At 45.2% G+C, this 15,937-nt stretch overlaps 1 protein-coding gene across 1 annotated transcript in view; it reads right to left on the reverse strand.

Moving 5' to 3' along the window:
• Positions 1-478: 478 nt before the first annotated feature.
• Positions 479-15,937, reverse strand: part of LSG1 (large 60S subunit nuclear export GTPase 1) — a 46,240-nt gene continuing 30,781 nt past the window's right edge. Inside the window, exons 10-14 of the mRNA XM_032962256.2 lie at positions 11,019-11,162; positions 8,342-8,465; positions 6,037-6,116; positions 3,064-3,243; positions 479-1,521 (exon numbers count right to left, since the gene is read on the reverse strand). Coding sequence (XP_032818147.2) covers positions 1,336-1,521; positions 3,064-3,243; positions 6,037-6,116; positions 8,342-8,465; positions 11,019-11,162 — 714 coding nt within the window. The 3' untranslated portion in view covers positions 479-1,335. The remainder of the gene's footprint in view (positions 1,522-3,063; positions 3,244-6,036; positions 6,117-8,341; positions 8,466-11,018; positions 11,163-15,937) is intronic.

The following is a 15,937-nucleotide window of genomic DNA, read 5'->3' on the forward strand; positions in this document are numbered from 1 at the left end:
TTACACATCGTGGAAACAATTCTCACGTACACAATTTTACATGACCATCAGAATTTATTTAAATTAATGAAACGTCACATGTCCACAGCACTGCTTTACTAGTATTACTCTTATTTCCTTTATAAATGATGTATATGATCACGAGTGAACCACATGACCAACACAGCAACTGTGAACAAGACAAATAGCAACTCGCATCTTTCCTCATGGCACCTGCATTGAGGTGGTGCACACGTGACAGAGACAAGAGTTTGGTGGACCTCAGAAATCGGTCAATTCCCTACTTACCAATGGGCATCAAGGTCGCAATCTCCTGGCTCGCCAGGGTATGGAATCACAGCAAGTTAATTAACGTCCATCTCCACGGGGTTACTCAGTGTAACCCCTTCCCAAGTCGACCCCTTCTCCCACCAACACCCGCCCCCCCGGCTCCCCCCTGACTCCCCCCCCCCCTACTTCCCCTCCCCCGACAAACCGCTCCATCCCCCCCACCCCCCGGCTACTCTCCCATGCTGTAGTTTTGACTAGATGCTCCGGTTTCCTTCCACATGTATAAAAACTCAAACGGAGTTGGCCAAACATCCCAATATAGGGGCCACAGAGCCTGGGCAATTGTTGACGCCAGTTCTGGCTGCCTCCCCCCTCACCCGTGTCTGTGGTTTCGCGTATCTCAAGGGGCGAACACTGTGCATATACAAAATAAAAATCCAAATTAAGGTGCTCACTAAATACAGAAGATAAAAGCGTACATGGTCGACAAGTGTGAAACAATTGTTCACAGCTGGCTTTGACAAACCGGAACTCCACTGACTCGCACAGCTAGATGCTTATGTTTGCCTTGCTGGAGAACACAAGTTTTGGAAGGCCATTGGGCTGGCTGAACGATGGACTCAAAAGTATTCTACCGCTATTTGGATAGAGGAACGAAAGCCTGTTTCTCTCATTGCCCATAAGTCTCCATGACGACCAATGTGGTGAAGTATGGTCATATAACCCCGTGTTACCAACACGGCGTAGGGAGACCTACCTTCATCCGGCAGTGGATCGACAAAGGCACATACATACATACACTCAACAATCCACAAATTAGGCGACAAAGCATTTATGTAGAACTGCTTTTTGCGTTGAGTTAGTTGTCCTTCCCCCGCACCTCCGATGAGCACTGTTGGTTACCTACGGTGCGAACAAAGTTCAACATACATCCACACACAACTCGTTCAATCTAACAAGCAAGCACATCACACGTTGGGTTGTGACACAAGCGATCCAGCGAGCGGGTAGCTTCTTTGAGCTCCCTTTTTGTCGTCACCAGTGCGAGGCGCAGCATCGCATCTCTCAGTTGTCCAGGTGTTTGCACAGACGTCGCACTTTCTCCTTCTTGTTGCGGTTGCCATGCTTCTTCCAGGGCTTCCCCTCGGCGGCAGGGGCAGCCGGGGTGGCGTTGGCAGCGTGGGGCACCGCTCCGCCCGGATGTGGACCCATCAAGCCCCGCACGCCCTTGGTGAATGCCCTGACGTTGTCCTGTCAAAAGCGCACGGGCACAATAATAACGCTCAGGAGCAGAAAAATAGGAAAAGAGGATGTGGTGGTGGTGGTGGTGGTATCACTCGAAAGGAATAAAAGTCAAGCGACTTCCCCTTGTTCCAATTTGTACTGGACAATGCTCATCTCGATTGGTAACCCCCGAACCACTGGTGGAAATTTCACCTTTGTGTGGTCAAGGCCAGCCTCTCCATAGGGCGAACACTTAAACCAACGGGGATGATAATGTCCACGTCAGAGCAATGAGCAAACCGACCAAAGACCATGGGATCTGCACGTAGTAACGATTCACTCACCCACACCTATTCAATTTATTTGCACAATTCGGCGATAACGCTTAGCTTCAAGAGGACAACTCTTAACGTGTTCAAGTCCCTTAAACCTTTCCCGTTTCGAGACGGCTACAAGTTGCAGGGTGGGGCTCCATTCACCGCTGAATCTCGGAATAGTGCAAGTGGTTCAGCATAAATTGTATTTATAGAGGCATAGCTTCGTTGTTTTTAAAGACATTGCACTCACCGCAGAGAACCGTAGCGACACGGACACACTCTATGATAGCTGATACAAAACTCTGCCACACGCCCTCCCGCTTGGCCTTGTGGGAGGCTCGGTAACGATGAAGTTACTTAATATTATTTTTCATTCCGGTTCGGTTCAGATGACATATGCTTACGTCATCGGAATGGAATCTGAAGAAAAACTGATGGCGTGAACGTTGCATCATCGGAACGGGGAAGGGTTGAATGTGGGGAATGTGATGGTCTCATATGATGGCCTAGCGATGGGGGAGGCCATGACCGGTTCAGATGTGACTTTACCACCGATCTTATCCATGTGTGCGTGACTCAAGACGCTGAGTCATAACACAACACCACTATCGCTGCGCAACTGCTCCTCGCAGTGACCAACAACTGCACTAAAATAATGTGAAAGAAATCCGTTATGTATACATGTTGAACTTCTTTCACACTGCACGTAGCCAACCGTGCTAATCGGGACTAAAAAGCCAAAACATATTGACGGACTGGCACACTACTGATATTTACAGCGCACACAGTAGCAATGTCAGGTGGTTTGTTCAGAGGCATCTTTAGGAATTAATCCAGAAGTGGCTGTGCCTTGAAGATCTCTGCAGTGCTGGCTCAGTGCTCGGTTCTCAGAGCCGCCTGGACTCCCCTGAAAAAAAAATCACGTCTCAAAGGGCAGTTGAGAATTCTTTAGTGGTTTAATAAAAAAAAATACTTTTTTTATGGAGAAAAAGGTTTCATTTATTTATGTTACCCTTGTTTACCCAGGACAGCCTCACCGAGTCTCACAACTCTTTTTCGCAGGAGAATCCTGCAAAGTTTTTTTCAGTGGGGGGGGGGGGGGTAATGATTGCTATGTAGATTCCGATGGAGTAATTTTCAGCGTATTTTTGTTTAAAATTCAGAGATAAACATTCATCGGATAAGAGGGGCAATCGAACAGCAGAGGCATTGCCTCAACGCGATCTGGCGTTGACACAGGGCTCTCTCTCACCTGATGGAAGAAGCTTTTGTCCACTTCGTTAACAATGCACTTGCCCTTGGAGGCTTTGCGCTTGGAGCCCTGGGAACCAGAAGCTGTTGTTGCCTGATCCGGACTCAAAATGGCCACGTGCTGGTGCTGGAAGGCTTTGACGTCGAAGCCAGGCGGAGGGTAACAAAACAACAGCTTACCCTGCCACCGATACAAAAACATGCAATCACATTAACATCTGACGCGTTTAATCGTTCCAGCGTTATTACACTCAAAAGCAGTGTTGTAACAGTCAATGCCTACAGCATTGGGAACTTTTTAGTCTGCGTGTAATGTTTATGTTCGTTTCATTTATTTGATCTTTGCTACGCCGACAACAGGAGGTTCAACGCAGTGTGAATGACTGCGGGGTGGACATGAAGATGGCCCAGGACAGGAATGAGTGACCAGAGGACCAGAAAGGTGGATGCCCCATGAGTGGGAATCATTTCATATACACCAGAGTTTATCCTAAAATGTATTAGCCTTTTCATAAATTATTATATAAAAAAAATATTTCAAAAAATGCATGTGGGAAGCGCAGCAACACGCAACTGGTTCTGTATTGCGGATTGTGGTCACACGGTCTTCACTTTCCAATGTACAGGGGAAGGCAAAGGGTAAAGATGCAGCACTGCACCTGCTCGCTGAAGCCACTGTTGGGGGGAGGGCATCCACTTAAGTGGATATTTTGGCCTACTCTTCCACGCGGGCCACGCATCTTTGAAGAGGTGAGAGTACCTACCCTTTACCCCACCACATGTGAAATATGGTCAAATAGCTGTGGGCAGTCATCTAGGGGGGCATCGTAAGAATGGGAAACGATTCCTGCAGGAATCCCCCAAGCTCCGACGCCTGTTATGTGTACGCTAAACTAAAACTATCGCACGTTTATTTTACCAGGTAAGGCCCAGAGCTATATAGCTATTTTTCAGAAGCGCACTGGCCACAAATGCTTGGTCAACGAATTGGCTTTTCATGTGGACATTTATAGAAGACCAATACGAAACAAGCATGTTTATAAATGTGGAGGGAAACCCCAGAGGACCCGGAGAAAAATCCACGCAACCACGAGATCACGCAAACTCCCACATATACAGTCATTGTTAGGGTCGGGATCGAAACCATGACCTCCTGTATGCAAGGCGAGATAGTTAACATCTCACTACCGTGGCACATTATGTGCACATCAATCTTATCCCACGCATTAAAGGTTGTCCATTGCAGAAATTCAAGTGCCTAGCACCGTTTCTAATATGAAATTCAGAGCATTCCTAACAAATAGCAGCAAATCACATGGAAAATTAGGACATTGGCTATGCCGCACATTGGAATGTAAATATTTGAAATGGGCGTTCAATTAAGAAAACATGTGCAAGCCGTTTAGGACAGAGCACCTGTGTTATCAATATTTACATCACGGTGAGAGTACACACATTTATCTGTACACTTACATGCATTCTAAGTGAATAATGGCCTTTTGCCAAATACCCAAGTCGGTTAATTCAAGACTCGCTGGAACTATCATGTGGTATTAAGCGGGAGGGTGTGAAGTGAATAAAATAATGAACCCCCTGTAACACAGCCGGGCCACAACCCAACTCTGAAACATCATTCACAGTGGCGAGCTTGGTTGAGCTGGTCATGTCCCGAGATTGTACAAGGCTGCTGCAGATCCCAAGGGCACAGTAAGTCAGAAAGAATGAAAACACTGGGCACACCATTATGTGCAAGTGGGGAATTGTACCTCGAGTCTGTTGTGTGGAAATTAGGTCGGTATTTTAGAATAAACTCAATGTAACGAATAAAAGTTACAATCATAAAAAACGTGGTTTACAGCTCTTGAGGCAGTGGTATAACTTCTACATTTCCATGGCAGTAGCTCAAATGATCCATCTATTCCAGAGGGACGAGATAAATCAACCAATGACCAGATTTCAAAGTGGGATGCTCTAACGCTGAGTCACCCAGCCAGATAACTTTCCTCCAATTTTGAGGAACACGTGGGGCTGTTCAAATACCCATCAACACTAATATTCGGTGTTTACAGAGGGAGATTATGATGAAGCAAGATCAGGAAGATGCAACCGAATAATTTTATAGGCACATATCAGCGCACAGATTCATAGATCAATATCGAACCTCACGCTCAGGATAAATGCAACATAATACATGCATGCGTGAGAAACAATAATTTAGAATTCATGAAAATTCTATGCAGAAAACATTTAATTTACAACTTGTCAATTCACTGCTGGATAAAGGCCTCCGCTCCATTCTATTTTGGTCATGGGGGATTGTTTGAACATACTTCACCTCACTGGTTAGAGTGGGTAAGTGAAAGCTGTGGGTCAAGACTGGATCAGATATAACTCGCCACTTACGAACCACTACTACGTTTTATGCCAGGCCAGTGAACATCAGTGGCGGACATTATCTGAACAAGGCACCTCCAATTGGCACAGTTGGCTATGTACGGTGCAAAAGAAGTTGAACATACGTACATACATACGTCCTTTTTTTTTAAGCCAAGTATGTGCAGAACATTTTAATTTGGCTTGGTGGCACGGTGCTGACAGTAACAATATATTCTTGGTTCTTTCGGTAAAGTCATGTGACTTTACCGAAAGAACCAAGAATATGAATCCCTGCAGTCACGAAAGCTTTAAATCGAAAAATGATTTGGATGTATTTAGCGTCTATGAATATGTGCGTCGCAATGCTCTGCCGTAGAGCTTGACGGAGTATTGCCTGCATTTTAGTCGATGACCTTCACCGAAACGAAACATCAAAAAGAAACCGCCCTGGCGCTGGTGTTTGTTACACGATGTTCAAAAAGAGGGGCAGGGGCGGGGTGGAAGGGGGGGGGCTCCTTCAGTTTAAATCCAGCACAATCCTCTTTGCTCATTGTTTGTTTTTTTCCTTTTATAATCCGCAATTACACGAACGGCTCACATTAACGTAATCTTTCAAGATGTAGCGGGCAGATCTGGGCTGGTCAGGCTGTCCATGTGCCGTCATGTAACCTCTCATGTCTGCGGGAGAGAGATAAAGGAGGGGGAAAAAAAAAATCAGTTTATCAGAAATAAATAAATATATATGGACCGAGTGGAAAAACTGCAAGAGCGGCATAAAAAAATACAAAAATCGCACCAGCACCGTTTTCTGTACTCGGTCAAGCGCGCTTTAACACGTTTCCAAGCCAGGCATGCGTTGCAGAGGCAGATTATTAACAACTCGCGAGAGCGCTCATGCAAATATGCACACAGTGCAGTTATTTGCAGGGGAAAAAAAAAAAGACATATGGACAGCTCAGTTGGCCTGAAAGTTAATGCATTAAAAGGAGCGCGGGTCTATTTATATGTTAATGTTGAAGCACGTGACGACACAAGCGTGCAGAATTATGTCACTCGGTAGGAGAAAAAAAAATCCGCGCCAGATGTTTGGCAACGTACGTTTAATTTTTCATCGGCGAAGTTCACGTGCGCCGTGTTTGCTTTCTTAAGTCGGTCATGGCCAGTGGTCGCACAGCGCCGCCAATATTATTGAGTGCGACGCCTCAACTCTAAAGCAATAACAGCAGGCACCACTTTGCTTTGCTTTTCATCAGCGATTTGAAGCTGGCAGATTACATTCCGCAATGTAGCGGGGGCACGTGTTGTCATTAATCCGATAGGCATTTGCGCTTTTGTGAACAATAATTTTAGTTCGATTAGTCATAAAGCGATTCGCAGATCAAAAATTTTTTTTTTTTTTAAGCTTAAGATATAAGCACTGAATCGGTGTGCATGATTCTGTTTTTCTACGTGTGTACATTATACACAAACTATCATCGTCACCATCAGAATCCATGGGCATATAACCCCGTAGGTGTCCACTGCACATTTTGTCATTTGTTTCCACTTTCCTCTGCCTTGTACCAATGTGCTCAAGTAGTGGCCACATCTTTCTGGCACCGATCTCTTGTGATGTCTTTGTCAAGCCACTCTCTCTTCGGTCTTCATCTCTTTCCGGTTCATTCCATTTTTCCCCGAACAACACACTTTCATATTTTTCTTGTTGTTAATGCTGATGATGTATTTATGCTAATGACATAAACTAAACTGTATGAAAGAAATAAAAAAAGAAAAATACAACCACTGTGAACATCGGAAAAAAAAGGAATCGATTCATAAAATAAATCACGACTGCAAATTGTCATGATTCATCGAATCTCCGTGGGGGTTTACATGCCCAACTTCTGTTCAAGTGGCAAACACAATAGGCCCTGACTTATCAGCGTTAATAGAACATTTATATTAAGCCACGGATTTTACGAGCGCGCACACGCATTTCACATGTTGATATAAACAACTTCAGCCTTAATGCATCTGACAATGCGCTTTTAAACGAACAAAAAAAAATCAACAGACCTATTTAACAACCACTCAGGATGTGCTCTAAGATTAACCGCGTCTGATCAGCAGTTCGCATGCACAAACAACTAAAACATTACGTAACACTCGCAAACAAAAGCCTTACAGTAACATTCGCTATTCATGAGCTGCGCATCGTTATTTCCCAACGAATACATCCCTCGTTCACTGGCGTGATCTCATCTGGTTTTCGTTACGCTCGATCATCGTGCGTTGGCTCGACGCGCGCCACCGCAAATTCACCACCGCCACTGCGCGCACGCATGAATGCACAGGTGGCGGGGGGCACCCTTGGCCTGCGCGCATTCTGACGACGGGGGGGGGCGGGGAGGCCGCGGTGCCGTCGTGCGAAGAGCGCAGGCCAAAGCCCGGCGGTCGGCAGGGACACCCGGCCGTGGCCGTCATGGGCCACGGATTCCAGGAGTGCAGGGCTAGCGTCAATCCACTGCTGGGTGAAGGGGCCTCCCCACTCCAACCGTGCCGGATCAGTGCCGTTTGGGTCAACGCAGCAAGCACGGGTGGCGGAGAATCGCGAGAGGCGAACGGTGCAGCCTCTGCAATGGCTTGCTCGCACCACTGCCCGGGGGATTAGCACACCGCTGCGGAGAACTCGAGAGAGGCCCCCCCAGAGGGTTACAATGGCCTACTCTTCCACACTGGCCAGAAGTCCCCCGGAAGAGGTTGGCGTACCCACAACAATGCAATAACAATGGCTAAATACGATCACAACGCGAGGGGAAACTGGCATCGCGATCGGCGTCGTATCGTGAACGTTAAGGAGGTAGCGTTTTCACGAAAAATGGAACATGGCGGCAAGGCGACGCCAGAGGCAGCGCGAGACTCACATCCGTAGGCGGAGAGCACCTCCTCCGCAGTCGGGGGGCGGTCCGGGTCCTCGTCCTCCCGTGGCCGCACAATGTTGATGCCGTAGGTGGCTTCCAACACGGCCCGGGGGATATGCTGACACACGTGGCGCGGCCAATTAAGAAATTAAAAGGTCAGGGTCGAGAGGTCGTGTGGTATCGAAGCCGTTTATGCCAACCCACGCTTGGCCGTTGTTTTACTCCTTCTGCTAGATCTTGCAACTGTAGCAAATTTGACACGTGACCTACAAGGGTCCTCCGTTAAACTCATCATCACCACCACCATCTGGCCGTAGGGCCTTCAGCGAAGTCGACAAGTGCCGAGTGCCACTCCAGTTCCTGTCGCGGTAACCTGCCCTCCTCCATCCCACACACGTGACCTACAAATCGCATTTTTTTTGTTTAACGTGTACTTCTTTCCCGATATCGTGACGCCAAAAAAGGCCTGAAGCTTACATTAAAATCGCTTTGTTAAAGTGCAGTCGATAGCTGCGGTAACGTGCTAGCAACAGAATTCGTTTCGTTTCTCGCTTTCCTCGATCTGAAGGCTGGCCATGAGACAGAGTCTCCCGAGGCACAGGGCTCTATCTTCGGCAGATCTTGCGAGGTGCCCCACACCGAGCCCTGACCAAGCAACTTGCCTCATCAATCATGGTCCTCATTTCCCGCACCTCCGATTAGCACGGTCGGCTATGTACGGTGCGAAAGTATTTTCAACATACATACATCTCCACTGATTACCCAGAGCAAGTGGAGGACAGATTCCTATGGTGGAAACTCATCTATAAACAGGACAACCACAAGTAACTGTATATCTATGGTGCGGAGTGGCTAGGAGAAAACAGTACAGCAATGTATTGAAGCTATCTGTGTATATCGTTACATGATATTCACTTGTATGCATGTTTGTTGGCATTTTCTCCAGGTACACAAGTTTCCTGCCACATGCCAAGTGGAACCAAAAGTGGAATTTTGCCCAAGATCGCAATGCAGGACCCTCCTAAAAAAGATCCCCGAGACTCGCCGAGACTTTCGTGGGTAAATGTACGCCAAGTTGTGAGAAACAAGTGACTGGATAATATATAGCAGGGAATAACCCTCAAACTCTGCACAGAACGGTGTGTAAGCTACCTTCCGTACTACTGATACTGGATTTCTCAAAACCCTGCACCTATATCATGCTTCACGACTCACGTGTGTGTACACGTAAAGAGAATGGGTTATCGGGAACGAGATCATTACGTATCTACAACGCCTTCCAGTACGATGACCTTTCAAATCAGTAACAAAAAACAGCCATCATCTATAGTGACGATAAAATACAGCCATTTAGAGATTAAAAGAAGATTAATATTAAGACAGCTTATTGCTGCTAAGTGTAGCTAAAAGCCTTTTTAATGCTGTATATTAAGATTAGCTTAATTATTTTGTTCCGCGTTATAATAAAAACAAAATCGGAATATAAACATGCAAATTGATCTCGATCTCCCACGGCAAGACGTTCAAATTTAAGGATATTGGAGACAACCTGGCCATTGCAGTATGCCACTGTGTCTTTGTATCATGTTCATCCATGAACGAGTGTTCATATGTATGCCCATGTGAATCATACACATTTTCTATACCTGAAAAATAACAGCGGCAAGGTTCTAAGTCGCGGGGAGAATGCGTTTTTCCCATATACACTATAACTAATCTTCAGCCTTGACAGACGTGCATAATGGTGTGCCGTAAAAAGTCAATGGTATGGCAAGAAACATCACTCAAACCTTACTACGCGGCAAAGAAAATTCCCAAACTCGATTCTCAGCTGACATTTTCGATCGGCAGTGCAACGGCTCTGGGAACCGGCTGGGGCATTTACTTATTTCATTTATTTATTCATTCCAATTTTCATTTTGCATGCAATTACATTTCGATTTAAATATAGCATTCGGCGCATGGCCGTGGTGAACATTTACACGCTCACGCCTACATCTCGCGCCTTCCACAGGCCCTTCAAATGACCTCTGCGTCTCTGCATATCGTCCCATAAAACATACACAGGCACTCCAGAGCGTTCGATTCCCCCCACGTTGTGGTTGACCGACCCACGTCATGTTTTTGTACTGTTTGTTCTTACCCGCCCAGACTGGACATCTGTGAAAAAAGAGCTTTACACAGCTCATTGGATTCCTCCGACATGAATAAATATTCTTATTCTGATTTCAGTCTGCCTCTCCTATCTCGGATAATCCCCACAAGCTGCAAGGAGTCTCTCACCAACCAGCGGGCCTACGTAAAAGCTGCACATACGTTTCTGTGACAGAGTGCAACGTGAAGCCACCTTATGCCACCACTGTGTTCAAAAATGACATCCCGATTGCTCGTGACAGAAGAGCACGAATTTGCTCGAACAATAAAAAAAAATAATCATAGTACTTGCTTACGACAGTGTCCCCTTCAAACGAAGGCATATCAAGAGCGCTTTTAAAAATGAGACATTCATCACAGTACGCTTAAATTAGGGAAATTACAATAATATTTGCAACACAACAGGACCGCTTGCGGGTCTCCTCTTTAGTGTGAGGGGGCAAACCCACCCGTTATGTCCGCCCCTTGGACAGGGTGGAAGCTGTGCGCATGTGCCACACGATCGCCCGTGTATTGAGAAGGATATGAGGGAGACGGGAGGCACGTGGTCCCTCATCTGGTCGATGGGAAGAATGCCGCTGCAGGCCATCTCCGCCTTGGTGGACACGAACGAGGGCATGACGAGCCCCGGGCAGTCGCACAGGCACAGGTCCGAGTCGACAAACAGCGTCTTAAGAGAGGAGACACGCGGACACATGCTTCGCGCGTCGCCACGTCGCAGCGCACACGTGTCAAGTACTCTGTATCGGGAAAGAGGATGCGCGTGTTCGTAGAGGCCCTTTGTCATGTATAAGCTGTGGGCATGCATATTTCAATATCCCGTTTTTTTTGCTGCATTGGTGCCATGAAAAGGGTTAGAAAATGGTTTGTGTGTCTTCATAGGAATAGAGCCACCGTATGTAGCCAACCGTGCTAGTCAAAGGTGCGGGGGGGAAGGGCAACAAACTAAACACAAAAAGCAATTCTAAAGAAATTAGTTTTCACTTTATATTGAAAAGTGCATAGCTCCAGTGGCTTCCTAATATCGGGAGAGCGTTCCAGAGGGCCACAGTAGCGCATCTGAAAGTGTGCGATGTAGTGACTGTCTTTGTTCAATGGTTAGCCAAAAGCCACTGCGAGGATGAAATCCGCTTCTGGATTAAGCTCCCCCCACCCCCACCCCATGCTGCATTGATCGTGGGGGGTCGTTTGAACATACTTCACCACTCTGGTCAGGGCAGGTTGCTGAAGGGAGGGGGGGTATCCAGAACTGGTTCATTAACTGTACTACTACTCACCACATGATTTCAGCAAATGGCTGGAAATCAAACTCAGGTCAGGGAACAGGAAAATGGCCATCTATGAATCTGGGCTCCAATCTGACCTGAGACAAAATCACTCTGAATCATATCTCAGAAGCCACGCTGAATTCAACCTGGTTAATACTTGGTTTCGAATACCAGGTGTTGTAGACTTTGGCAAAAATGTGGTATAAAAAAAAACGTTTTATCCATCCGTGCAAAGCGCACCACTCTCATAATAAGTCTTTACTCTTTGGTTCTTTCGGTAAAGTCACGTAGGTAAAAAAAATAATACATCACGACGTTTCGATCGCAACACAAGCAACCGTCATCAGGTGTGAAACAAACGCAGCAGGAGGACTGCTGACGTAGGCTACCGGGTTCATTTAACCCTTTGTTTTAGTTTTTCTCCCCATTCATCCCGAATCGACGATGTGCAGGTGCATCATCGGAACGGAATCAGGGAAAAAAACTGATGACGTACACGAACGTCATCGGAAAAGGAAAGGGTTAACATGCACTTACATATTCCAGCCAGCAGTAGTAGTACGAAGCCGGTTTTGGCAGGCCGTGTGCGGTGGGGTAACTTGTGGGTACTCCCATCTCTTCCAAGACACCTGGCCAGCATGGTGGAGTGGGCCAAACTATCATCGAGAGGGGCACTCTAGGGCACCCTCCATTGGAGGTCATTCTGCCAACAGTAGTATGAGGAAGAAATTGCAGGGATGCACATTTACTATTTTAAATACCCGGAACTTCACTTGAAGTGAGGCTGAGGTTGCCATTACACTAGTTATGTGTGTTAAGTGACCCAGTGTCTAACCCATACCGTAAAACATTACAGGATTTGTCAAACTAAAGGTTCTTAGATACAAAGCATGCGAGTCTAAGGGTCTCTACGTGGGTCTCTACGCAAGTTTATAAATGCACCATATGCAAAAAATGTCAGTACAGCAAGGCTGACATTATGCACATTTGTAGTGTAATGGCTTTGAAAAAAATGATTAAAATATCATTGCCTGTGGCTGATAAAACTGTCAGTTAAATGTCACAAGATTCCGTTTCATATTTTTGCGGAGAGCACTTTATTTCACCAATATCTTCTGTTTATGGTAAAACATTGCCCAATGTGATAGCATGTGCCATCTCCTACATACCACCACAAGTCTGTATTCACGGCATGTTTGAGTCTATGCAAGACATAACTTCACTCCGTGTCGAGGATAGAGAGCTAAGGGAGGTTTAGAAAAACATTACAGTTGATCCTTCCAATATATTTTTATTTTCTGCATAAATAAAGATTTAAAAAAATACTCTCAATTCATCTCTATAACTAAATCAGCTCAAGTCTCCCGTAAATGTACGTATGTATGTTAAACTTATTTCACACTGTACGTAGCCAACCGTGCTAATCAGAGGTGCGGGGGAAGGACAACAAACTAAACACAAAAAGCAGTTCTAAAGAAATTAGTTTTCAATCTAGATTTAAAAGTGCATAGCTCCAGTGGATTCCTAATAAAAGAAGGAATAGTTTTGATTTAAAGCTTTCGTGACTGCAGGGATTCATATTCTTGGTTCTTTCGGCAAAGTCACGTAGAAGGAAAACAATAAAATAATAAAAATATGTAAAACAATAAAATTCTCACGACGTTTCGACTGCAACACAAGCAATCATCATCAGGTGTGAAAACCACAGCAAGAATATTTGAAAAAAAGTGGCGGTTTTTTTTACGTTAAAAAAATAAAAAACGCCACTTTTTCAAATTTTCTTGCTGTGGTTTTCACACCTGATGATGATTGCTTGTGTTGCAGTCGAAACGTCATGAGAATTTTATTGTTTTATATTTTCTATTATCTTATTGTTTCCCTTCTACGTGACTTTACGGAAAGAACCAAGAAGAAGGAATAGTGTTCCAGACGGCGGCAGAAGTGCAAATAAAAGCGCGCGAAGCAGTGACCTTCTTTGCTCAATGACAAACCAAAAGCCGCTACTGCGGGGATGACCGGAGTTTGCGTGATGGTTTATGCTCCTTGATGAGATCAGCAAATCACGTGACGTCTCTGTGGCCACCCCCACTCCCGAGTCCTTCCCCTTTCCCCGCCCCCTGTGAGAACAGACGCTGGTCTCCGTGCAGCTCACTTCTGCTCGCTCATTCCTTCTCTCTCTCTCTCTTCCCTCCCCCTCTTATCACTGGCCTCTCTCATCCCCAACATTAACACGTTATCCTTGACTCTACTACCCTTCCCATGGTGTGTCACGGGTAAAAAGTTGCGTTGCTCATATACATCACTGTGCATACAAAGCATGGCAGCTGGGACGGTTCCCTCAATGAGGTGAATTAAATGACTCAAAATTTCAAACTGGGTTTTTTAATGGCCAATTACTCTGGCCCATTTAATAATGGCGGCAGCTCCCGCAGCATTCTTCTTTCTAAAAACAGTGTGGAACAGCAAAAAAAAGCAAACAGCACATAACTCGTGTACAACCAAAGGGGAGAAATCGTGAAATCAACGACATGCAACTGCAGACAGAGGCAATATTATAATTAGGACCTAATCCAACAGTAGGCAGAGGGTGGGTTGACAAAAGAAAAAAAACTGAAATTCAGCTAATAGTGAATGCTTAAAATCAAGAGAAAGGCAAAGACAAACTGTGCTTTCCTCTAAATCAGGCCCAAATCAATGTTCTCATTGTTGATCGAGTGCCCGCCTTCTGTAAAGGATTGCCACAATGGATTAAAATCTATCCCCGGGTATAAATCTTTAAGGAGAAAACTATCTTAGTATATTGAGCCAGCTTGCATGTCGCTTGTAATGCACTGGCTCCCCAGGAATCCACAGAGCGGTTTGTGTGCAGAGATTAATGAGCAAACACCTTCAACGTTGACTCAAACCATCCAGTTAACATCTTGGAGAGAAGGTGTTCTCGTATATTGGGAGCTTTTTCCAGCCTGAGCCGATTTACAAATAACAGCAGAATAAAACCATTTCGTTGTATTAAATCAGCGGCTGTGCTTAACTCAGCCACACCCACCTAAGGGGGAAGAAGAGATTTGAGGTTTGAGTGAAATGTATACTACTAATCTCGAGACCCGAACAGTCCCATCTCATTAGAATATAAACCAGGCCCACTGAATAAGGTCCTTGGAGAGGGAATGCCTACATATTTTTTTTGTCTGTATCTCAATATTGATATCACATTGTCCTATCAGCGTCGGGTCATAAGAAGAACAATCCATCGGAAACTTGCGCAAAAGCAGTGAAGGAGATGTCACAGAATAACTTACGAGATTCCTTCAAGTGACTACTAGTTATCCACACGAGGGGTGCTGCACTACTTCCCATGCACAATGCTTGGCACATGGCAGACGAATAAAAATATTACACAATTAAAATATTACACAATGGGAGTGCTCTTCCAAATAACATATGGCAGTTTAGCGGCGTTTGTTCAACAACCCTGACTAATGTTGAGAGTTGACTTGTTTGAACAAATGCTGATAGACAATATTGGTCTGGAAAACCAATATATATTGGAAGGTAAAACCGAGTTAATATATATGTGGAGGTAAACAGAGGTATGTACATTTGTCATTATCGTATGTTATACTTGCAAATATAGTACTTGCGTTTTTCACCCTCTAAGAGAACAAGTTTAATAACAAAAAAACGTAATGTAAACTGCCCTCTTGTAGACATTAGTACAAAGCATGAGTTGCTACACAAATCCATATGCAAGAACAGGAAAAATAATGTTGGTTATGAATACAAGGTCCAGGTCAACTGAATAATAGTAATCTTAAAAATACCGATGACCTTGGGGTGAAGTTATTGTATATTATTGTTAAGGGCGTTGTTTAGAAAGCAGTTTGCGTCAGAGTGGGAAGGAAGACGCTAATTGCACAGCATCACTGTGGGGCAGCAGTGGGGGTGACAGTCCAGGACACACGAGTGGACCTAACAATTTCTCATAGGAGGCGAGGTTTATACAAAACTCAAAGCTTCTTCAGCACATATATTGTTCTTTTCTTGTTTCTAAGCAAAGTCTCGTCGAGTTGCAAGACGGTCCGCGGATTCTGATTTGGTGTGTTTGACCAACCCACTGTACATTTGGCATGTCAAATTTTTATTAAAAGATTCGTATGATATATAAACAGGTTATTAC

This window comes from Petromyzon marinus, chromosome 28 (genome assembly GCF_048934315.1).
Source record: "Petromyzon marinus isolate PM22_M1 ecotype Great Lakes invasive population chromosome 28, UKy_Petmar_22M1.pri1.0, whole genome shotgun sequence".
Lineage (NCBI taxonomy): Eukaryota > Metazoa > Chordata > Hyperoartia > Petromyzontiformes > Petromyzontidae > Petromyzon > Petromyzon marinus.